The sequence below is a fragment of the Capricornis sumatraensis genome, chromosome 6, assembly GCF_032405125.1.
Source record: "Capricornis sumatraensis isolate serow.1 chromosome 6, serow.2, whole genome shotgun sequence".
In the NCBI taxonomy this organism is placed as follows: Eukaryota; Metazoa; Chordata; class Mammalia; order Artiodactyla; family Bovidae; genus Capricornis; species Capricornis sumatraensis.
The window spans coordinates 81,974,521-81,998,278 of NC_091074.1; the positions used below are offsets into that span (position 1 = coordinate 81,974,521).

A 23,758-nucleotide genomic window follows, 5' to 3' on the forward strand; every position below is an offset into this window, starting at 1 on the left:
CCCTTTCATCTATTTGTCACTTCCACTGTATAACCCTAAGGGATTTGATTTAGATCATACCTGAATGGTCTAGTGGTTTTCCCTATTTTCTTCAATATAAGTCTGAGTTTGACAATAAGGAATTCATAATCTGAGCCACAGTAAGCTCCTGGTCTTGCTTTTGCTAACTACATACAGCTTCTCCATCTTTGCTGCCAAGAATATAATCAATCTGACTTCGGTACTGATCATCTGCTGATGTCCATGTGTAGAGTCTTCTCTTGTGTTGTTTGGAAGAGGGTGTTTGCTATGACTAGGGCGTTCTCGTGGCAAAACTCTGTTAGCCTTTGACCTGCTTCGTTTTGTACTCCAAGGCCAAATTTACCTGTTATTTCAGGTAGCTCTTGACTTTCTACTTTTGCATTCCAGTCCCCTATAATGAAGAGGACATCTTTCTTGGGTGTTAGTTCTACAAGGTCTTGTAGGTTTTCATAGAACTGTTCAACTTCAGCTTCTTCAGCACTACTGGTCGGGGCATAGACCTGGATTACTGTGATGTTGAATGGCTTGCCTTGGAAACGAACAGAGATCATTCTGTTGCTTTTGAGATTGCATCCAAGTACTGCATTTCAGACTCTTTTGTTGACTATGATGGCTACTCCATTTCTTCTAAGGGATTCTTGCCCACAGTGGTAGATATAATGGTCACCTGAGTTAAATTCACCCATTCCAGGCCACTTTAGTTCACTGATTCCCAAAATGTCGATGTTCACTCTTGCCATCTCCTGTTTGATCACTTCCAATTTGCCTTGATTCTATGACCTAACATTCCAGGTTTCTATGCAATATTGCTCTTTACAGCATCACACTTTATTTCATTTCCAACATCTGTCACATCTACAACTGGGTGTTGTTTTTCTCTGATGAGGCCTTACAAAAAGCTGAGAAGAGAAGAGAAGCAAAAGGCAAAGGAGAAAAGAAAGGACATACCCATTTGAATGCAGAGTTCCAAAGAATAGCAAGGAGAGATAAGAAAGCCTTCCTCAGCGATCAATGCAAAGAAATAGAGGAAAACAATAGAATGGGAAAAGACTAGAGACCTCTTCAAGAAAATTAGAGATACCAAGGGAACATTTCATGTAAAGATGAGCACAATAAAGGACAGAAATGGTATGAACCTAACAAAAGCAGAAGATATTAAGAAGATGTGGCAATACACAGAAGAACTATATAAAAAGATCTTCATGACCCAGATAACCATGATGGTGTGATCACTCACCTAGAGCCAGACATCCTGGAACACAAAGTCAGGTGGGCCTTAGGAAGCATCACGATGAACAAAGCTAGTGGAGGTGATGGAATTCCAGCTGAGCTATTTCAAATCCTAAAAGATGATGCTGTCAAAGTGCTGCACTCAAAATGCCAGCAAATTTGGAAAACTCAGCAGTGGCCACAGGACTGGAAAAGGTCAGTTTTCATTCCAATCCCAAAGAAAGGCAATACCAAAGAATGTTCAAAGTACCACACAACTGTACTAATCTCACACACTAGCAAAGTAATGCTTAAAATTCTCCAAGCCAGGCTTCAACAGTATGTGAACTGAAAACTTCCAGACGTTCAAGCTAGGTTTAGAAAAGGCAGAGGAACCAGAGATCAAACTGCCAACATCTGTTGGATCATCGAAAAAGCAGGAGAGTTTCAGAAAAACACCTACTTCTGCTTTATTGACTATGCCAAAGCCTTTGTGTGGGTCACAACAAACTGTGGAAAATTGTTCAAGAGATGTGAATACCAGACCTCCTGACCTGCCTCCTGAGAAATCTGTATGCACGTCAAGAGGCAACAGTTAGAACTGGACATGAAACAACACACTGGTTCCAAATCAGGAAAGGAGTACGTCAAGGCTATATATGTTACCCTGCTTATTTAACTTATATGTAGAGTACATCATGTGAAATGCTAGGCTAGATGAAGCACAAGCTGGAATCAAGATTGCCAGGAGAAATATGAATAACCTCAGATTCACAGATGACACCACCCTTATGGCAAAAAGGAAGAACTACTAAAGGGCCTCTTGATGAAAGTGAAAGAGGAGAGTGAAAAAGTTGGCTTAAAGCTCAACATTCAGAAAACTAAGATCACGGCATCCAGTCCCATCACTTCATGGCAAATAGATGGGGGAAAAGTGGAAACAGTGGCTGACTATTTTTTGGGGCTCCAAAATCACTGCAGATGGTGACTGCAGCCATGAAATTAAAAGACACCTGCTCCTTGGAAGAAAAGCTATGACCAACCTAGATAGCATGTTTAAAAGCAGAGACATTACTTTGCCAACAAAGGTCCATCTAGTCAAGGCTATGGTTTTTCCAGTAGTCATGTATGGATGTGACAGCTGGACTATAAAGAAAGCTGAGTGCCAAAGAATTGATACTTTTGAACTGTGGTGTTGGAGAAGACTCTTGACAGTCCCTTGGACTGCAAGGAGATCCAACCAGTCAATCCTAAAGGAAATCAGTCCTGTATAGTCATTGGAAGGATAGATGCTAAAGCTGAAACTCCAATGCTTTGGCCACCTGATGTGAAGAATCGACTCTCTGGAAAAGACCCTGATGCTGGAAAAGACTAAAGGCAGGAGAAGGGGACGACAGAGGATGAGATTGGTTAGATGGCATCGCCGACACAACGGACATGAATTTGAGTAGGCTCCGGGAGTTGGTGATGGATAGGGAAGCCTGGCATGCTGCAGTCCATAGGGCTGCAAAGAGTCGGACACGACTGAGCAACTGAACTGAATTGAAAAGAATCAGTTCTTAAGACATCATGTTGAATGACAGAAGCCTTATACAAAAGAATAAATGTTCTGTGATTCCAACTATATGAATGTTTATATAATAGGAAAAAAATTATTGTATGGTAGGGACAAAATTCTCCCAGGGACGGGGGAGCCTGGTAGGCTGCTGTCTCTGGGGTCGCACAGAGTTGGACACGACTGAAGCAACTAAGCAGCAGCAGCAGCAGGGACAAAATTAGTAGTTGTCTCTGGTGGGGTAGGGGTGGGACTAAGAAAGAGACTGAGGGAAATCTAGGATGATTGTAACATTCTATACCTTGATAGGGGTTTGGGTTACACAGATGGGTGCATTTGTCAACACTCAGTAAGACACACTTAAAATTTATGCAATTTATGCAAGTTTAACTCAAAAATATGTAAAACATATTGAGTTCTAGTTGATGATATGTAACTGAAATGTTCAGGGGTGAAGTGTATTAATATTGACAATTTCTTTGAAATGTATCAAAAAATAAAATGGACTGGCAGAAACAGGATCATTATGCAATAAAGAATAATAAAGAATAGAATAGTAGACTGCTAATAAGTAGAGTCTAGGTGATGAGTGTATGGGTGTTTACCGAAATATTCTAAAAGTAAAATGCTTGGAAGAAACAAGAAGAAGACACAAGTTGGAATATCGCCCAGACGAAATACGATTAACCATTTTAAGTGCACCATCAGGTGGCATTTAGTGCATTCCCAATGCTGTGCAACCACCACCTCTCCCTAGTTTCAAAGCTTCATCATCATTTAGATTTTGACAGGGGTTACATTCATTCCTAAGCATTTTATTTTCATGCTATTGTAAATTGAACTGTTTAAGTATATTTTTGGATTGTTCATTGCTAGTATATAGAAATGCAACTGATTTTTATGTGTTGATTTTCACTCTTGGAACTTTGCTGAATTCATTTATTAGCTCTAACCTCATGTGTGTTTAGGGTTTATCTAAATACAAGATCATGTTGTCTGAGAACAGAGATAATTTTACTTTTTGCCTGTTTGCTTTGGCTAGAACCTCTAATATATTATCACTGTGAAGTTGCAAAAGTGGGCATTGTTCCTAATTCTAGTGGAAAAGCTTTGTCTTTCACCACTGGATATGTTGGTAGCTGTGGGTTTTTCATATATGGCCTTTATCATAGTAAGTTTCCTTCTATTTCTAGTTTGCTAAGTGTTTTTATTGTGAAAAGATATGAATTTTGTCAAAATCTTTTATTACATCAGTGGAGCTATTTTGGGGTTTTCCTTCATTCTACTAAGGTGACATATCACATTGATTCCTTTTTGTCTGTTGACCCATTCTCAAATTCCAGGAATAAATCCCACTTGGTCATTAGAGTATAACCCTTTCAATATAATTCTTTGGTTTGCTCATATTTTGCTCAGGATTTTAATGTCGATATTCATAAAGGATATTTGCAATTTTCTTGTAGTGTCTTTGCCTGGCTTTGGTATCAGTGTAAAAGTTTGCAAAATATATTCTCGACGCAAAACAAAATCTTATAATCCTTAATTATAAACCAAAGTATGAACCCATGCTTTCCTGGTGGCTCAGCTGGTAAAGAATTCACCTGCAACGTGGGAGACCTGGGTTCAATCCCTGCATTGGGAAGATCCTCTGGAGAAGGGAACAGCTACCCAATGCAGTATTCTTGCCTGCAGAATTCCAAGGACAGTCCATGGGGTCGCAAAGAGTCAGACATGAGTTATTTTATCTATGTTATATATGATATAAAGCTTTCTATAACATTTATTACATATGAATCTTATCCACTAGCTATGTATTTCAAATTTTGTTCACCATAAAACCTAGTAATGATGATGAACTCAGGAACAATGAGCCTCCCTAGTAACCAGGTTGTGTTCTGAAATGACATTTCCACTAAAAGATATGAAGGTTTCCAATAACAAAAAACTGATCTGGGTTCAGGACAAGAGACGTATCAGATGAACATTTTGCTATTCCAGACAGTAAGGAATCTGTAAAAGACTAACAGATTTGTATAAAAAAGAGGAAGACTTCAAGGGATTTCCACTGGTCAAAAGTAAAATAATCTAGGTATCAATGAATGCAGAGGATGAAAACATATTCAATATTTTTAACTCTGAAAGCTCGGAATGATTAAACAAAAAACACTAAATCACTTTTTATTGTTTATTTGTATAGAATGAATCAATTAAGTGACTACTGCCTGCCACTCTGTTAGGTTAACAGGTGAAAAAAAAGATGAGAAAAATTTTTTGTTCACAGTCCTAAGGCAAAGACAGAGAATATGCACTTACTTCTAAGTTACCATATGATGATCCTTAAGAACTACCTCCACTCAACAAATACAAATATTGAGAAGGCTTAAAAAATACTTAAATATTCATAGTGTGATTGTCTGAAACTATGTCAAATACTCATTAAAGAATATTTACCTTATTTAAGCCTCAGGCTCTTTCTTTTGGGATATACACTGTATCTGCTTTCTTTAAAATTAAAGAGTAGTATGTATATATGTGCATGAGTGTGTGTGGTTGATATTGGGCATCTTTGACTGATTTTTCTGTTGTGAATGGTTGTCAAACATTACTTTTGCAAGCAATCTGTTGTTTAGTTGCTCAGTCGTGTCCAATTCTAACTCCAAAAACAGTAGCCAACCATGCTCCTCTGTCAGTGGGATTTCCCAGACAAGAATACTGGAGTGGGTTGCCACTTCCTTCTCCAGGGGATCTTCCCGACCCAGGCATTGAACCTGTGTCTCCTGTACTGGCAGGTGGATTCTTCACCACTGAGCCACCAGGGAAGCCCTCTGCAACCCATACATGCTTAAAAATATGTAACATAGCAGAGAGATTTGGTGACTACTATCAGAGAAAATTTCAAAAAAACAGAGTTCTAAAATCAAAACTACCTTATTGTGTCATAATTAATGGATACATGCACATCTAGAGCATTTTAAAAACACAAAAAAGATAAGGTAGTCATACTAAAATATGATCATCTAATACAAGTTAGAAATTTACTTTCACACTCCCCCAACCCCAATGCAGAATCAAAAGAGCTATGAAGAGTTGAATACTGCCACAAGATACTTTTTAATGTTTGGCTTAGTAAAGCCAGGTAAAATATTCGAAATTTCATCTCTATTTGGCAGACAAAGTTGGCTTTTAAAGGAGTCACTTACCAATAAATGGTTCTCCTTCACACACAAACAAAACATCATCATCCCTGGGGAAATCAAAAATTTAAAAAGCCACCATCAAAATCCAGAAATCACATTAATTTTCTGTTGACTAGAGGGGCTACATTATAGAGAATATTACAGAAGATAGGTTTTGCTATCTATGATGTAAAGAAGTTGACCAAGTTTCTAGTGCTTTCTGTTTAAACCCAGGTTACTTAAGCCTCTTCCTGCTCCTAAATTCTATGATCTGATGAGAATGAAATAATGTTCACTAGACACTTATTTAAAGGGATAAATCTGCCTTGGTTATTTAAAAAAAAACTAAACCAAAGAAACAAACCAAAAGCCACTATTGTGGTGGATGACTGATGAGTTAACTTGATTTACTTAGTTAGCAAGCTTTCACCAAAGTAGGTCTCTGTGACGTTCATAAAATTCAAAAGTGCTTAACCCTCTGACTTAACTGTTTCTGGATTTAAATTCAAAGAAGATTCTGCACGTGAAAGTACTTTTGAAATGGAAATTAAAACAAACAAACCCACTATACAAGTTATGTGAATTCAGCTTTCTCATCAATTGAAAAATATACTAAATTATGCTCAAAGGATATGATTAAAACTATAGCCAACTCTTCTTTTATCACTTTATTTCTGTAACCCTAAATAAATTATTAGGGTTTTCTCCCACATCATCAGCTGTTCTTTGCTTTGGTAATGAAAATAAATTTTCATATTATATCTTGGAAGAATATAATTGGAAGTAACACATCTATAAACACTCATCCACTATATTTACCTAAATATAGTGTTTAGGTATTTATCCTCCTCCCCTGCCCCACTTCACCATTAGTATAAATAAATTATCAGAGCTTATACTGTGAACCACAAATTATTAAACAGGTAGATATGATACAATATAAATGAATGCTATTTCTTATCTTTTTTAATTAAAACTTTTTTAATTGAAGCATAGTTGACATACAATATTATGTTAGTTTCAAGAGTACAATACAGTGATTTGACAATGAAATATATGAAATTATCTCTACAATAAGTCTACCATCTGATGGCTACTCCACAATAAGTAACCATCTGTCACCATACAAAATTATTACAGTATTACTGACTGTATTCTTTGTGGTGCAAATTACATGCCTGTGACTTATTTTGTTTGGAAGTTTATACCTCTTAATCCGAACCTCCTTCCCCTCTGGCAGAACTCAATTTGAGTTCTAAACAGTATGTATTCTACGGTTCAGAAGGTTTCAGTTACGACCTTCTTCAATTACAACCTATGTTGTAGAAATTTTTAATTCTAAAGTATAAATTATATTTCTAAATAACACATCACAGGAACACAAAACTTTCCTTGGAAGCAGAGTGTGTTTCTTCAGGAGAAATTAAGGTTGATATAAATCATTCAACAATGTGATCATCCAAAGAAACCAAAGCTGGGAGATAAATACTTAAAAACTAAGAAATTCTCCCAATTTATTTGGATTTTAAATCTGTATCTTTTTAGCTTATAACCTTTCTGCTTGTTCACCATGCCAGTTAATTTTTTAAGGGTAATACAAAAATGTGTTTTCCTCTCATTAAGCAGAGTCAACTATTAAACCATATGACCTGGGTAAGTCATTCTACTTTCCAGGTGTTTAGTTTCCTCATGCATAAAACAAAGGGGCCAGAAGTGTTTAACGGCAGTGTCTTATACTGAAATGTTATTCTAAGATGGGTTTAAATGAAAATTAAATTTTGACTACTACCATAATTTAGAGCATCATCTTCACAAGATCAACTTTAAAAAGCTCATGCCTTTGCCAATTAAATGAGGTAACATGGGCAAAGCAAACACAACATAGCTAGCACAGGGTCAGCACTTAGTATCTGCTCCCATTCCATCTCCTTTAAGCCCACTCCTGCTCCGAAAGTCTATGATCCCATGACGATGGAATGCGGTGAACTGGACACTGGTTTTAAAATACGCCTGGCATACTTAAAAAACACAACCCCAAAACAAACCAAACAAAACCGCTATCATGGTTGATCATGGGTAAGTTAACTAGAGTTAACATTCTATCTTACTTCTGGTAAGTTTTCCCCAGAGTAGCTCTCCATGATGCTTATAAAAGTCAAAAGCGCTCTTAGGAAATGAATTGAACAATAAGCAGTGCCACATAAAGGAGAGCAATTAAATATAGAGGTCCTCACAAGCACATATGGACTCTGTATAAAGACTATGAGTATACTGGAATGTACTCAGAGTTTTCTAGCTGATCAATGCACCCTAAGTCCAAACTATTTAAATTCCAAAGAGTAAATTCCGTCAACCATTTGCCAAAATCCTGTATTCTTAATAGGGATTAACTACCACTTAAGGGAGATAGTATAGCACCAAGAAGCTGAGGGTACACTGTAGACAACTAATAAAAAGGTGAAGGTTACCTGATCAAAGCAATATCATCAATCAGTCCACCTTTCCCATTATACACACTGGTGGCTTTTATGCCGAGTTTATTGCTGGCCACAGAAAGCAAATCAGATAAAGTTCCATATACAGCGACCACCTGTAAACACACCAGATTAATTTGAACAACTTACATAATCAATTTCATCACTTCCAAATTACAAACCAGCACACTATAAACAAGATTTTTTTAAAAAATCAGATTATCACGTTAAAAGATTTTGAGAGATCCTTAACACATTATTAACCTGTGATGTATTAACGCCACAAGTAACGTGTTTGCATCTGCGCACATGCTCAGTCATATCCAACTCTTTGCGATTCTGTGGACTGTAGCCTGCCAAGCTCCTCTGTCCATGAGATTTCCCAGGCAAGAATACTGGAATGGGCTGCCGTTTCCTTTACCAGGTGATCTTCCCAACCCAGGGATCAAACTCGTGTACCCTGCATTGACAGGCACTCCACCTGGGAAGTCTGCCACAGGTGTTAGTTTCTGCAAAATTCCCCTGGTCAATAATGTGTTAACAGTGTCTCTCTTTTGAAGACTCAAATATTTACTCAGTGCCACAATACTGTTGAAATCCGAAACTAGAGAAATCAGCTCTAACTAAAACCAAACTACTGATACAATCTTACAGTACGTAAACAGTGCTCCAGTTCTGATCTAAAAGAGACCCACACTTGAATTTAGATTCTGCCATTTCCTAGCTGTCAAGAAAAATTGACCTCTTCATGCTTTTGTGGCTTTAAGGAGAAATGAATAGTGCACTTGCATTAGAAGGTCGTCAGGAGAATGAAATGAATTAATGCATGATCAGGGCTTTGCCAAGTGCCTGGGACCTATTAAATCTTTCTGTTGTTGCTTTTACATGACTTCTTTGTTAAAGGAATGATTAAAAAAAACAACTTACTGCTTATTAAAACATTTATCATATCAAGTATCTTAAACAGTTAACAACTTTCCACTTCATCTAACTTCAATAACGGTATTATTTTATAAAACCCAGATTTGGGCTAAATACAGCACAGGGCTGGGTTACAATGAATTGCTCCATTCTCCTTTGAACCAGGCAGTCTGATACTTGTGCAACATACATGCAACTACTCATGTAAGAGGTTGACTATTCACATGGAGTGAATTTTTGGCTCTGGTCCTAACTCTTACTATATGCTTCCAGTGGCTCTGTTGTACAGTTGTACCACTATCAGATCTCTGAAAATTAGTAGGTGAGGAGCTGAACCTGAAGCATGACCTGAAATGGACTTCCCATAAAATATTCGATACAGGTGTCATGTGAAATGCGAACCAGAGCTGGTCATTTGTTCACTGGTCACTGGAGTAAAGTAGACTGAATTTTTCGTGAGGTAAATGAATAATCGAGGGGGAGGGGGTTGCCTGCTGATATAGGAGTGCCCAATCTCTCAACAGCACAGTACAGAGAATCCAGCTCTTTTATTTTGGACCATAACCTATGAGAAGTGTTGCAAGTTGGGGCACTTAGGGAAGGGCTGTAGGCACAGAGTTTAAAGAGAACTAGGTGGATTATTAAAAATAATGTACAATCCAAGAGCTCATAAACACAAGGATAACCAAAACGTGGTATTTTCATACAATGGAATATCATTCAGCTATAAAAAGAAATATAATCTGATACATGCTACAACATAGATGAATCTTGCAAACATTACCCTAAGAGAAATAAACCAGACCAAAAAAAAAAAAGGACAAGTATCACATGATTCCACTTTTTTGAGGTACTTAGAACAGGCAAATTCATAGAGATAGAAAGCAAAAAAACAAAGATGACCTGAGCAGAAGGGGGAATGAAGAGTTACTGCTAAATGGGTACATAGATCCTGTTTGGGATGATGCAAAACTCTTGGAAATAAAAAGTGGTCAGGTTATATACACTGTGAATATACTTAATGCTGACGAAATGTGTTCTCAAAATGGCTCAAATGGTACTTTGATGTTATGTATATTTTACCACAATAAAGAAAATAATCACTCAAAGCACTTGGCATAGTCTTTTGTACACTGCAGTTCAGTTCAGTCGCGTCCGACTCTTTGCGATCCCATGAACCACGCAGGACGCCAGGACTCCCTGTCCATCACCAACTCCCAGAGTTCACCCAAACCATGTCCATCAAGACAGTGATACCACCCAACAATCTCATCCTCCCTCATCCCCTTCTCCTCCTGTCCTCAATCCTTCCCAGCATGAGGGTCATTTCCAGTGAGTCAGCTCTTCACAAAAGGTGGCCAAAGTATTGGAGTTTCAGTTTCAGCATCAGTCCTTCCAATGAACACCCAGGACTGATCTCCTTGCAGTCCCTCACAAGGGACTCTCAAGAGTCTTCTCCAACACCACAGTTCAAAAGCATCAATTATTTGGCACTCAGCTTTCCTTATAGTCCAGTTCTCACATCCACACATGACCACTGGAAAAACCACAGTCTTGACTAGACAGAACTTTGTCGGCAAAGTAATGTCTCTGCTTTTTAATATGCTGTCTAGGTTGGTCATAACTTTTCTTCCAAGAAGTATCTTTTAATTTCATGGCTGCAGTCACCATGTGCAGTGATTTTGGAGCCCAGAAAAATAAAGTCAGCCACTGTTTCCCCATCTATTTGCCACAAAGTGATGGGACCGGATGCCATGATCTTAGTTTTCTGAATGTTGAGCTTTAAGTCAACTTTCTCACTCTCCTCTTTCACTTTCATCAAGATGCTCTTTAGTTCCTCTTCACTTTGTGCCATAAGGGTGGTGTCATCTGCGTATCTGAGGTTATTTATATTTTTCCCAGCAATCTTGATTCCAGCTTGTGCTTCTACCAGCCCAGCATTTTTGATGAGGTACTCTGCATAGAAGTTAAATAAGCAGGGTGACAATATACAGCCTTGATGTACTCCTTTTCCTGTTTGGAACCAGTTTGTTGTTCCATGTCCAGTTCTAACTGTTGCTTCCTGACCTGCATACAGATTTCTCAAGAGGCAGGTCAGGTGTTCTTGTATTTCCATCTCTTTCAGAATTTTCCACAGTTTACTGTGATCCACACAGTCAAAGGCCTTGGCATAGCCAATAAAGCAGAAATATATTTTTTCTGGGACTCTCTTCCTTTTTCGATGATCCAGCGGATATTGGCAATTTGATCTCTGGTTCCTCTGCCTTTTCTAAAACCAGCTTGAACATCTGGATGGTCACGGTTCACGTATTGCTGAAGCCTGGCTTGGAGAATTTTGAGCATTACTTTACTAGCTTGTGTTCAGTTCAGTTGCTCAGTCGTGTCTGACTCTTTGTGATCCCATGAATTGCAGCACGCCAGGCCTCCCTGTCCATCACCAACTCCCGAAGTTCACTCAAACTCATGTCCATCGAGTCAGTGATGCCATCCAGCCATCTCATCCTCTGTCATCCCCTTTCCCTCCTGCCCCCAATCCCTCCCAGCATCAGAGTCTTTTCCAATGAGTCAATTTGCATGAGGTGGTCAAAGTACTGGAGTTTCAGCTTTAGCATCATTCCTTCCAAAGAAATCCCAGGGCTGATCTCCTTGCAGTCCAAGGGACTCTCAAGAGTCTTCTCCAACACCACAGTTCAAAAGCATCAATTCTTCAGCACTCAGCCTTCACAGAGATGAGTGCAACTGTGCGGTAGTTTGAGCATTCTTTGGCATTGCCTTTCTTTGGGATTAGAATAAAAACTGACCTTTTCCAGTCCTATGGCCACTGCTGAGTTTTCCAAATTTGCTGGCATATTGAGTGCAGCACTTTCACAGCATCATCTTTCAGGATTTGAAAAAGCTTAACTGGAATTCCATCACCTCCACTAGCTTTGTTCGTAGTGATGCTTCCTCAGGCCCACTTGACTTCACATGCCAGGATGTTTGGCTATAGGTGAGTGTGAGTGATCACACCATCGTGATTATCTGGGTCATGAAGATCTTTTTATGTAGTTCTTCTGAGTATTCTTGCCACCTCTTCTTAATATCTTCTGCTTCTGTTAGGTCCATACCATTTCCGTCCTTTATTATGCCCATCTTTGCATGAAATGTTCCCCTTGGTATCTCTAATTTTCTTGAGATCTCTAGTCTTTCCCATTCTTTTGTTTTCCTCTATTTCTTTGCATTGATCGCTGAGGAAGGCTTTCTTATCTCTCCTTGCTGTTCTTTGGAACTCTGCATTCAAATGGGTGTACCTTTCCTTTTCTCCTTTGCTTTTCGCTTCCCTTCTTTTCAGTTATTTGTAAGCCCTCCTCAGACAGCCATTTTGCTTTTTTGCATTTTTTTTTCCCTTGGGGATGGTCTTGATTCCTGTCTCCTGTACAATGTCACGAACCTCCATCCATAGTTCATCAGGCACTCTGTCTATCAGATCCAGTCCCTTAAATCTATTTCTTACTTCCACTGTATTTGATTTAGGGATTTGATTAGGGTTAAGGGATTTGATTTAGGTCATACCTGAATGGTCTAGTGGTTTTCTCCACTTTCTTCAATTGAAGTCTGAATATGGCAATAAGGAGTTCATGATCTGAGCCATAGTCAGCTCCTGGTCTTGTTTTTGCTGACTGTATAGAGCTCCATCTTTGGCTGCAAAGAATATAATCAATCTGATTTCAGTGTCAACCATCTGGTGATGTCCATGTGTAGAATCTTCTCTTGTGTTGTTGGAAGAGGCTGTTTGCTATGACCAGTGCATTCTCTTGGCAGAACTCTTATTAGCCTTTGCCCTGCTTCATTCTGTACTCCAAGGCCAAATCTGCCTGTTCCTCCAGGTGTTTCTTGACTTCCTACTTTTGCATTCCAGTCCCCTATAATGAAAAGGACATCTTTTTCGGGTGTTAGTTCTAGAAGGTCTTGTAGGTCTTCGTAGAACCGTTCAACTTCAGCTTCTTCAGCATTACTGGTCGGGGCATAGACTTGGATGACTGTGATACTGAATGCTTTGCCTTGGAAATGAAGAGAGATCATTCTGTCGTTTTTGAGACTGCATCCAAGCACTGCATTCTGGACTCTCTTGTTGACTATGATGGCTACTCCATTTCTTCTATGGGATTCCTGCACACAGTAGTAGATACAATGGTCACCTGAGTTAAATTCACCCATTCTAGTCCATCTTAGTTCACTGATTCCCAAAATGTCGATGTTCACTCTTGTCATCTCCTGTTTGACCACTTCCAATTTGCCTTGATTCATGGACCTAACATTCCTGGTTCCCATGCAATATTGGTTTTTACAGCATTGAACCCTGCTTCCATCACCAGTCCCATTCACAACTGGGTGTTGTTTTTGCTTTGGCTCCACCCGTTCATTCTTTCTGCAGAAAGAATGTACACTGCAGACATGCCATAAATGATTGTATCCTGAAGAAAATGTGTCCCTTCTGTTTCATATCATTTTTCACCTTTGCAGCAGAGCCTGTAATTCTGTCATTGCAGACACAAAGTTCCAGAGAAGGAAAAAGATCTAGAAAATTCTTAGTATAACAGCAACTATGACAAGAATGCTGATGATGGAAAGGATTTTCCTGCTCTCCCCTAGCAGTTCCCAAGCTGTAAAAGTTGTTCTGAATTTGCTCTGCTTGGTCTCTTGGCTCTCTGCTTATTGTGTATCTTCACATGGCTTTGTTTTGCCTGACATTATCCCCTCCTTGCCCTAAGATGAACTTTCTCCACCCCATTTCTTTTTACTTCTCTCCCTCAAGCAACGTAAAAAGATAAAATTTAATGTCTCTCTCTATATTATGCTCCTGAATTTAAATAGTAGAGCATACCATAAGACTTATTTTTTTTCAAAACTACAAATTAAATTGTTTTCTACTTCCATATGATTGACTTGATTTTTTCTGTGGGTCAGCTGTTTCCTCATGAAAATAAAGGGCACCTACCACGTCTGAAAGCCATGCTGTCAAACTTGGAAGTAACTAGCTAAGAGAGACTATTAAAATTTTTTAAAGTTAGTTATTAAAGATCTCACTTTTTTTAATGTAAGCATTTATCACTACTAACTTCTCTTAGAACTGCTTTTGCTGCATCTTATACATTTTGCGATGTTGTATTTCCACCTTACCATAATAAAGAAAATAATCAGGCATAATAATCTTTTCTTTTCCATGTTGTTTCCCAGGCAAAGATACTATAGTGGGTTGCCATTTCCTTCTCCAGAAGCTATTTAATTTTATTACAACTAATTACAATAAAAGTCAGTTCATTAGTTACATCAGCCATATTTCAAGTGATCAGTAGCCACATTGGCTGGTGGTTACCATATTGAACAGCACAGATATGGAAGTTTTCCTTCGTCACGGAAGTTCTTTGAATACCACTGTTTCAAAGAGCAGAATAAAATGGAGAACAAAGAACCAGCTATATTAATTGTTAGGCTTGACCATGTCACAGCAACCCACGATAACAAAGTGGTAGAGTCCAACTTAAATCCTGGTTATTTTTTTGTTCAGAAGGTGTAGTAGTTGCCATCTTTCGTTTCCCACTGAAGTAAAATTTCATTATAAGGTAAAAATAAGGTTAAAAAAAGCTACACACAACACAGTTTGGCAATTTCAGGGCAATCAAAATACAACAGGTGTTTTTTTGTAGGCTGTAGAACTACTAATGAGCACATTGTAGACACAAATTGAGTTTGCCTTTATGACTTAAATAAGGCCTAACATAGTACTGAATACAACTTATCATTTGACCAAATATTTTCTAACCTGACTTCCTATCTAGGCTGTAAAGTTTTAAGAAAAATTTTTCAGTTTGTAAAAGTCATTACTTGTTCTGTGAATTTAGGTAACCAACAAGCCCCTGTAATTGTTGAAGAAGTACCTCCCTATACAACCCACATCTCTTGACACCCACAAAAAAAAAAAAAAGAGCAGCCAGTAAAAGAGTCACAGTAAGTATCTGGTTCATAATAGGACTCTGATAAATGTTTCCTGAATGTCAGATGAAATTTTCATTGCTTTCACAGTGCTGAATGAGGATGCATCTTTTTGTGTGAGTCAATTATATTTAAGTCTTTTCCACTGACATTAGGTAAAAAACAAAGTACACAGCAGAAATGCAATTCTGAAGTAATGTTCATAGCGTTCATGTAACTATGGAAAGTGGCCATTTTTGGATAGTAGAATTAAGGTTCACTTATCTTGTGAGACTTTTTGTACTCCAGACTTGTTACAATGAACATCTTTTATGCAATAAGAAAAAAGTTGTAACTTACAGTTTCCATAGCTCTAGATACTAGATTTACAAATAAGAATTATTTTAGCAATTGACAAGTAATCTGGTAATGGACAATGTTTTTTAAATGAGACCACCAAAGGGCCATCGATGAGAGAAAACAGCACTGAAATTACTGGCAAGAATCTTACAGTACTGAATATTTGAAAATTTCCTTTAAGTTGGGCCAATATACTTGTTTTTCGTTTGAAAGGTAATTGTGGCATTTGTTTTCAACAAAATTGCTTTAGCTGACTCTCTTGAGTATACTAACAAATAACTCACAAGTAAGATTGTAGACATAATACTTGATATCTTTTATATAAACCAATGAGAATATCAGATTTTAAAACGGGATACAATTTTTTAAATGTGATACACCTGGAAAAGATTTTAAGTTGGTGAGATTCAAACAGACTACATACATAGCTTTCATTATCTATCAACACTGTTGGGAAAAGGTGACATTGGAAAGCTTGTATGTCATAGATATGAGTTCTGTTATTTACTAAGCTTATTACTCCAGTCCTCAGAGAGGCCAAGCATTTATAAAATGTTCATGCTTACAACGGCTATCTGTTTCATGTGTGTTATACTTCCTAGTATGGACTTCAAGTTTTCATGTCACTGTGATTAACCATTTTAATAACCTAGGCACTATACTTCGAATGGAAGCATTCTATGGAGAAAGTTGAGAAGTATGTCTATTAAACTTTATGGGCACTAGATTATATTAGTGTTTAACTTAATTCTTTCTAAAGTTCAGATCCCATTACAAGCGAAAGCTATCCACCGACTAGGAAAGTAAAAAATGCCTAACAGGACATATCAGTTTAATGAAGTTTAATTTACCTTTAAACACTGTTCTCAAATTGTAACCCGTGTTATTAAAATTTAAAAAGTAAAACCTATATTTAAAACGTGTTTTTCTTACATGCCCACAGTACCTATTACATAATATACAATCAATAAATTCCTACTGGATTTATGCAGGTCTATTTACCCAACTGGCCCACCAATAACTAAATGCAGAATAAAGTTATCTACCCTTTCTGCTTCATACATTTTAAAAAATTAAAATTATTTTCTTTCTAAAAATGATGACTCTCCCTCAGGAAGACAAATATTAAAATATTCCAAATTTTTAAAGTCTGACCACAGCAGGTGTTGAAGAGAATATGGATTAACGAGAGGATTTATGCCATGCTCATGGGATATAAATTATTGCAATGACTTTGAAAAACTTGACATTCTTAAAAAAACTAAACATTCACAAAAACTAACATCTAATAATTACAACCCTAGAGCAGTGGTTCTCAAAAGTGAGCTCTCTAGACCAACAGCGTTAGCATAATTGAGGGGTAGATTAAAAATTAAACTCCTAGCCTTTACCTCAGACCCTGGGAATTTACAGCTCTGGGGGTGGTGTGTGCTGTGGCCCAGTGTTCGACTCTGTGCAACCCATGTATTATAACCTACCAGGCTCCTCTGTCCATGGAACTTTCCAGGCAGGAATACTGGAGTGGGTTGCCATTTCCTCCTCCAGATGATCTTCCCAACCCAGGGATGGAGCCTGCATCTGGAGTCTCCTATATTAGCAGGCGAATTGTTTACCACTGAGCCACCTGGGAAGCCCCTGGGGGTGGGGCCTAGCAATAGTTGATCAGTTTCTCCAGGTGATTCCAATGCATGCTAAAGTGTGCAAACCATTCCCCTATAAAGACGCTTGCACATGTGCACCAGGCTATGCCAGACTCTTCGTGTCAGGACTATCAATTTCATAGCAAAGTATAAAGAAAATAAACACCCCAACTGTCCATTGACAGGAGAATGGGTAAATTGTGATAGTATTTGTATATAATTTGCATAATTATTATAAAGGAGTGAAAATGACTAAACTATCACCATGTGGGACAATATGGATGAATTCTTAGAAATGTACTCAATGAAGAACGCAAGTCCAGAAAGCAAGTTTCTTATTACTTCGATTTCAATATACATAAGCTTTACATAGATTTTTCACCTTTCTTCAACTTAATACAACAAATTCAACTCTGGATACTTACCAACAACGTATTTCTGACTTAATGCTAAAGCCAGATTTAAACAGGTCCTGGGCCAAGATTGTAAACATCGGTACAGAATTAAGATCTATTTCACATCCCACTATGGCTGCAGTGCCTAGCATGGTGCTTCATATGACAGTACTCAGTCACTGCTGATTTAATGAATGAATAAGGTATACAAAAAGCCTGGTTGAATATTCTGAAGAAAGAAAAAGCAACTTAAGTCCACAACGCTCAGAAACATGGAACTGACATCAGGTAGCTCAGAAGCCACTCACTGCATCCTCATTTCAAATTCCTTGATGCCAACTGTTACAGAGAATATTAAAAGAGAACGGGAATTCTGAGGCATGTAGAGAAAGAATGAAAGATTCAAACCTGACTCTGGTAGCTACTTAAAAAAATGAAAATTTAAAGAGTCCAATTTTTTAGAAATATGGCCTTCAAGTTCTTTTGACTAGGCACCCATCCGTGAAACACCAGGGGGGATGTACTCAAACATCCATATATCATTTACTTATTTATAAATATACACCAATGTCAGGGAAAACATAATTTCCAAAATGAGAAAAGTACTTTTATTGACTTAAGACAATGAGTCAACCAGTAAAAATCCCTTAAATATATATCATTAAATTTAGTGAACTCCTGCCAAATATAAGATTGACTTTAAACATTAAAAGAAAAAAAGTCTAAAGTGATCTTTGTGTGCTGGAAAATATTTTTAAATGTCTTGCTAATTGGGATGATCTCATCCTATCATTGACTACTATTTCAAAGAACAATATACATTTTGGGAGCAGTTAACCAGTTGACCCACTCAATGACTAAAAGCACCTGTGTCCTTTAAGATTGGCCAAATCAAGTCTTGATGTAACTTTGTATCTTTAACTAAAAACAAAACAAAACAAAGCAACCTAAAAGGTGTAGTATTTCTTCTTAAACTACTTGATCTTCCTGCACGCCCTGTGAGGTAGACAATCTCACTTGGGAAAGCATCACTTTAATGAAGGCACAACTCACCCCTCCCCGCAACCTATCTTCAACATCAAAACATTCAGTATACTTCTGTTTACTCACTATACACAAAAGTCAAAAGTCGTTGTAAGCATATGTTGTCCTCTACAGTGACTAAAAAATGCAGAGTTGGATACAACTTTGCGACTGAACAACAATCTGCAGTGACTCTGCCTTCCCAACCCCAAGCTTCACCACCCAGTGTTGGCAATTGCTCAACAAGCTTTAAAGGACGGAAACTTATGTGAAAAAAAAAAACAGGCATTACTCTTAGGGCCAGATAACAAAAACAGAAGCTAGGTAAGTATAGAGATAATGAAAGTGACAGATATTTCAACTGGTGGACAAGAGACCAAACTGTTTATCTTACAGTAGTGCTCTGTTTCAGTTTCATAAAAATCATGTCAAGATCATGCCAACCCTGGCTAAGTACAGCCACTTCATCTATACAAAAATGCAGGCTGTTATGTATTATTCTGCTCTTTGATCAAATAAGAGTAATTTTTAAAAATCAGTAATAGTATTTTTTTTTAATCAGTTTAAGGGGAGGGGAGGAAACACTGAAAACTTTAGCACAGAATATGTTTTTCAGTTAAACAGTAAAGATTATCACATGTCTTTATTTTTTTTTTGGTTGATTCGCACTGCCTGGGGGATCTTAGTTCCCCGAACAGGGATTGAACCTGCACCCTCGGCTGTGAAAGCATGGAATCCTAACCACTGGACCACCAGGGAAGCCCCTGACTTACTTTCAATATTGAATCACATTAGTCTTTTCCAATTTGGGTTTTTATAATGTTTGTAATGAACTATTTGAGAAGTTTTTTCCAATTTTCTGAGATTCTCTAGCAAAATATTTAAGTAAACTAATATTTAAATCCAAAAAGCTAACCTAGTCAAAAGTACATTAAAAAAAAAAAAACAAACCTTAATAAAAATATGACAAGACTAAGCCAGCGAATTTTTGACAAGAATAAAACTCAGTAGTTTCAGGAGTAGTTAAAAATTCATGGCTGGGTCTAAACATCTTGCCTTTCATGAAATAACATAACAGAAATGTTGAAGAAAAGGGTCAGTCACAGGCCTGTTTTCGAGAACATACTACAATTGTAACTTTGGATATACTAAATCTTTCTTCCAGTAACAACATATGTTTTGGGTTATGAGTAGCAGTTATCAACAGACAAACCAGGTACAGAAAAAAGTTAATAAAGTGAATGCTGTGAAGAATTTATGAAAACTCAATTACTTAAATTTATGCTACTTCTCTTCTAATGAGTATTAAATCTCTAAAATCAGAAAAACACGATAACTGCAGTCAAAAAACTACAGCATGGTTCAAACCTTTAGAGCACTTTTACTCAAAACTGCAGAGTAGTTGGAAAGCCATTTTTTTATACCGTGGCACAATTGCGCTATTTAAAAATTTACAGTGTGTGCAAAAGATGCGGAAAACGTTTTGGCAGATAAGACAGGGAGCCCAATCTACCTTCAACTCCGACTCTATTGCTTAGTAATTTCTAGATGTCATTTAGCCGCACCATAAATGTCTGCCTTGAACGGTCAAATTTTCCATAGACGCCGAACAACTTTCATGGGTGGGGCAAGGGGCTGAGAAGGAACAGGATACATTTTGGCTTGCTCCAGCGATGGAAAAATATTCAGCACCACACCCTCAACAAAGGCCTAACACAGCAAAGAGTAATGTCCAATCCATCCACTTCGGTCTATTGTCCCAGTCCTCTAAGAAACTAAAATAGTGCGAAATATTAATAAAGCGAGTACAGAAGTTTTGACGGCGGTGGTGCTGTGGGATCCTCAAAGTAGGTGGGGTGACCATCTAGAAAATGTCAGTATTATTTCATCCCTCTATTCGACTTAGGCTGAGAGAACGTTTTACTTAGCCACGGATAGAAAGTTTTAATTGTTTTCACCTGATCACCCTTAAATGCTTTAGTTGTTAACCAGCACTTTCTGGAGCGGACCATTACTCAGCACGAAGGTGGGAACCAGTGTCTTCTGCAGCCACGGGCGGGGGGCAGCGGGGTCTTGGTGGAGGTGGAAAGCGGAATTTGAGCATCAGGTGACAGCGACCGTCCCCACGCCCTCCGAGTCCTCTGTACTCCAGGACCCAAACCTGGTCTTGAGAACGATTAAGCCCAAACTGAACTGCGCCGGTCCCCAGAGCAGCTGGGGAGTCCAAGGGCAGGCGCGGGCTAGGGATCCCGGGGTTGGGGAGGAGGCCTCAGGGACCCAAGGTCGGCCTCCTCCCGGACGCCCCCCGCCCGGGCGCACGCCCACCTCCCCGCTTCCAGTCCCTCTCCCCAACTTCAGCCCTCTGCCCCGCGAGCCCGCTCCGCACTCCGCTGCCCTCGCCCCCCGCAGCCCGGCCCGCCTCGCCTCCTCCCGACCCCCTTACCTTTCCATTCTTGGGGCTGCCGTTAAGGAACAGGGTCACCCGCCTCATTGCGTTGCCCCCACCGGATCCTGAGTGAGTCGCCACCCTCCCACCTGTCTCTCCTCCCACCTTTTTCTTCTTCCGCCCTTCCCCTCCCTCCACCCACTCGGACTCTCCTCCCTTCGCCACCTTCCTTCCTTTACTGACACACACACACACAAACACGCACACTCCGTCCCACACCCCAAGGTTGGCCGGTCCTCCTTCCCACCCCGCCCCTGGGCTCTTCAGTCAGTCTGGGGCCCTTCCCCCACCTCTCCCAGACTGACTCTAAGCTCCGCCAATCATCGGGCAGCGCAGGGCAGCACTCAACCAATCATCCCCCTGCACTGGGTGGGCTCTCACTAACCCAGCCCAGGTGGAAGGAGGGAAGAGAGGCTGCGGTCTAGCCGACAGGGAAGGGTTATCAGCCAATCAGAGCTCAACCTGGAGCCGAACGGCTGCTCAAAGCATTACTGAGCAGGCGCAAAGCCAACACCAGGTAGAAGTAATCTGCATACGAAGGCGGGGTTTGAAAGAAGGAGGTGGAGCGCTGGAAGTGATCCATAACCAGTCAGCGCCTCCCAACTTTAGCACCTCCCCCTCGCCCAACCCACAGAGGAAACGGCTGAGGCTGGGGCTCGCTGATTGGGTAAGAGCCGGTCAGCTTTTCTGTCCTGATTGGTCCAAGGATTCTTTTCGAAGTTTGCAGCATCCAATCGAAAGGCGGGGTACGGCGTTTAAAAACTACCGAAGGGATCTTCCGCGAGCCTCTCACAAAAAGTAGTCCCTGCGGACAGAGGTCAACAGCTGGTCTCTTTGGTCAGTGTGTTATCGGCAGCTAGTAGTGGTGTCTCTTCGAACCCACGAAGCCTCTCCTTTGCCTGGGGCGGCGATGTAAAGGCCTGGCAGGGTTCGGAGTGCGCGCGCACACGTGCGGGTGGCGGCGGCGTAGAGATTTGCAGAGTAACGCCCGGACGCCGAGGAGGCGGGGCCGGCGATTTGAATCGGGTGGCGGTCCGAGCCCTCGCGGAAGGAAGGCTGTAAGGGACTCCGGCCGCAGGTTGGGGTGTTGGGGGTGGGGGATCTGGGAGCCCCCCCTGCGGATGACTTGACGGCCGATAGTTGTTTTCTCAAGCGAATGCTTCAGGACCAAAGAGCCGAGATCTAGAAGGCACTGCAGCCCCAACATTCATCGGAGTAGCGTTCAAAATAAACCCTACGGGAGGTAAGGCAAGTGATCTGGTTGGGATTTCAGAGACTAGTGCAGATTCAGGGCTTCCCTGATAGTTCTGACAGTAAAGAATCCGCCTGCAATGCGGAAGACCTGGGTTCGATCCCTGGGTTGGGAAGATCCCCGGGAGAAGGGAATGGCAACCCACTCCAGTCTTCTTGCCTGGATAGTCCCATAGACAGAGGAGCCTGGCCGTCTACAGTCCATGGGGTCGCAAAGTCGGACACGACTAAGCACCGCACAGTGCCGCAGAGCTGTTTCTTCGGGGGGTTTCTCAGCAGTGTGTTCCACTGGATCACCCGCGTGCTTTTTAATATGCAAACTCTTGAGGTCTAGGCAGACCTCCTGAATTAGAATTTTGGGGAGTCTGCAAAAGGTGCGTCTCTAACAGAGTGCCCAGATGAGTCCGATGTTCCCTAAGGTTGAAAATCCTTGGCTTATGGGGTCTGCTTCGTTTCATCCCGAAGAGCAGTGTCCTCCATTCCTCTTTAATTTGAGGTCCTAAAGTAGTCTTTTGACACCTGTTTTCGTGCCAGTGTAGATTGTGTTGGGCTTCCCTGGTAAAAAGAATCCACCTGTCAGCGTAGGAGCTGTCTGGTTCAATTCCTGGGTCGGGAAGATCCCCTGGAGAAGGAAATGGCAACCCACTCCAGTATTCTTGTCTGGGATATCTCATGGAAAGAGGAGCCTGGCTGGCTACAGTCCATGGGGACGCAAAAGAATTGAACACGACTTGGCGACTAAACAGCAACAACATGGATTGTATTAGAATTCAGTCTTGAAAGAGGATCTCAATCAAATCACATTAATCTTGGAGGTGAGGTTATTTTTCTTTTTCCTCCTCTCTCTCTTTAGATGGATACTTGTTCACAAGACAGCGAGCCCCTTCAAACCAAGGAGTCTCCTATTAAGAACGCTGGTATGTAGAGATCTGTTGTCTCTGTGAAATTAAAGGTTTAAATATTTATCTTCTAATGATGTTTAACCTCTACCACATGTTGTCTGTTTTAGGAAAAACCCCTTTCATTTTGGGAAATGGGAAGCTTGTAACTCCCCACAAGCAGGCACCTGAAATGACTCCTAATCGTTACACATCAGAGACTTTTAAATCACCCTTGAACTTTTCCACAGTAACTGTGGAGCAATTGGGAATTACACCTGAAAGCTTTGTAAATAACTCTTCAGGTAAGAAATGTTGTCCTTTTGTTGCAGTGCTTTTAAAAGTTTATAAATTAAACTCTGTACTGTTCACCTGCCCCATCTAGCTTAGCATGTTATGTGTCTAAATTGATTGGCTCTCAAACGTACTAGATCAGGGTCCCAGGGCACCAAGATTA

The 23,758-nt window shown here is 39.9% G+C and overlaps 2 protein-coding genes across 2 annotated transcripts in view; one reads left to right on the forward strand and one right to left on the reverse strand.

Moving 5' to 3' along the window:
- Positions 1–21,218, reverse strand: part of KCTD9 (potassium channel tetramerization domain containing 9) — an 86,778-nt gene extending 65,560 nt beyond the window's left edge. Inside the window, exons 1-3 of the mRNA XM_068974194.1 lie at positions 21,170–21,218; positions 8,430–8,551; positions 5,986–6,029 (exon numbers count right to left, since the gene is read on the reverse strand). Coding sequence (XP_068830295.1) covers positions 5,986–6,029; positions 8,430–8,551; positions 21,170–21,217 — 214 coding nt within the window. The 5' untranslated portion in view covers position 21,218. The remainder of the gene's footprint in view (positions 1–5,985; positions 6,030–8,429; positions 8,552–21,169) is intronic.
- Positions 21,219–23,276: 2,058 nt separating this feature from the next.
- Positions 23,277–23,758, forward strand: part of CDCA2 (cell division cycle associated 2) — a 40,009-nt gene continuing 39,527 nt past the window's right edge. The window contains exons 1-2 of the mRNA XM_068974561.1: positions 23,277–23,340; positions 23,433–23,606. Of these exons, the coding sequence (XP_068830662.1) occupies positions 23,277–23,340; positions 23,433–23,606 (238 nt within the window). The remainder of the gene's footprint in view (positions 23,341–23,432; positions 23,607–23,758) is intronic.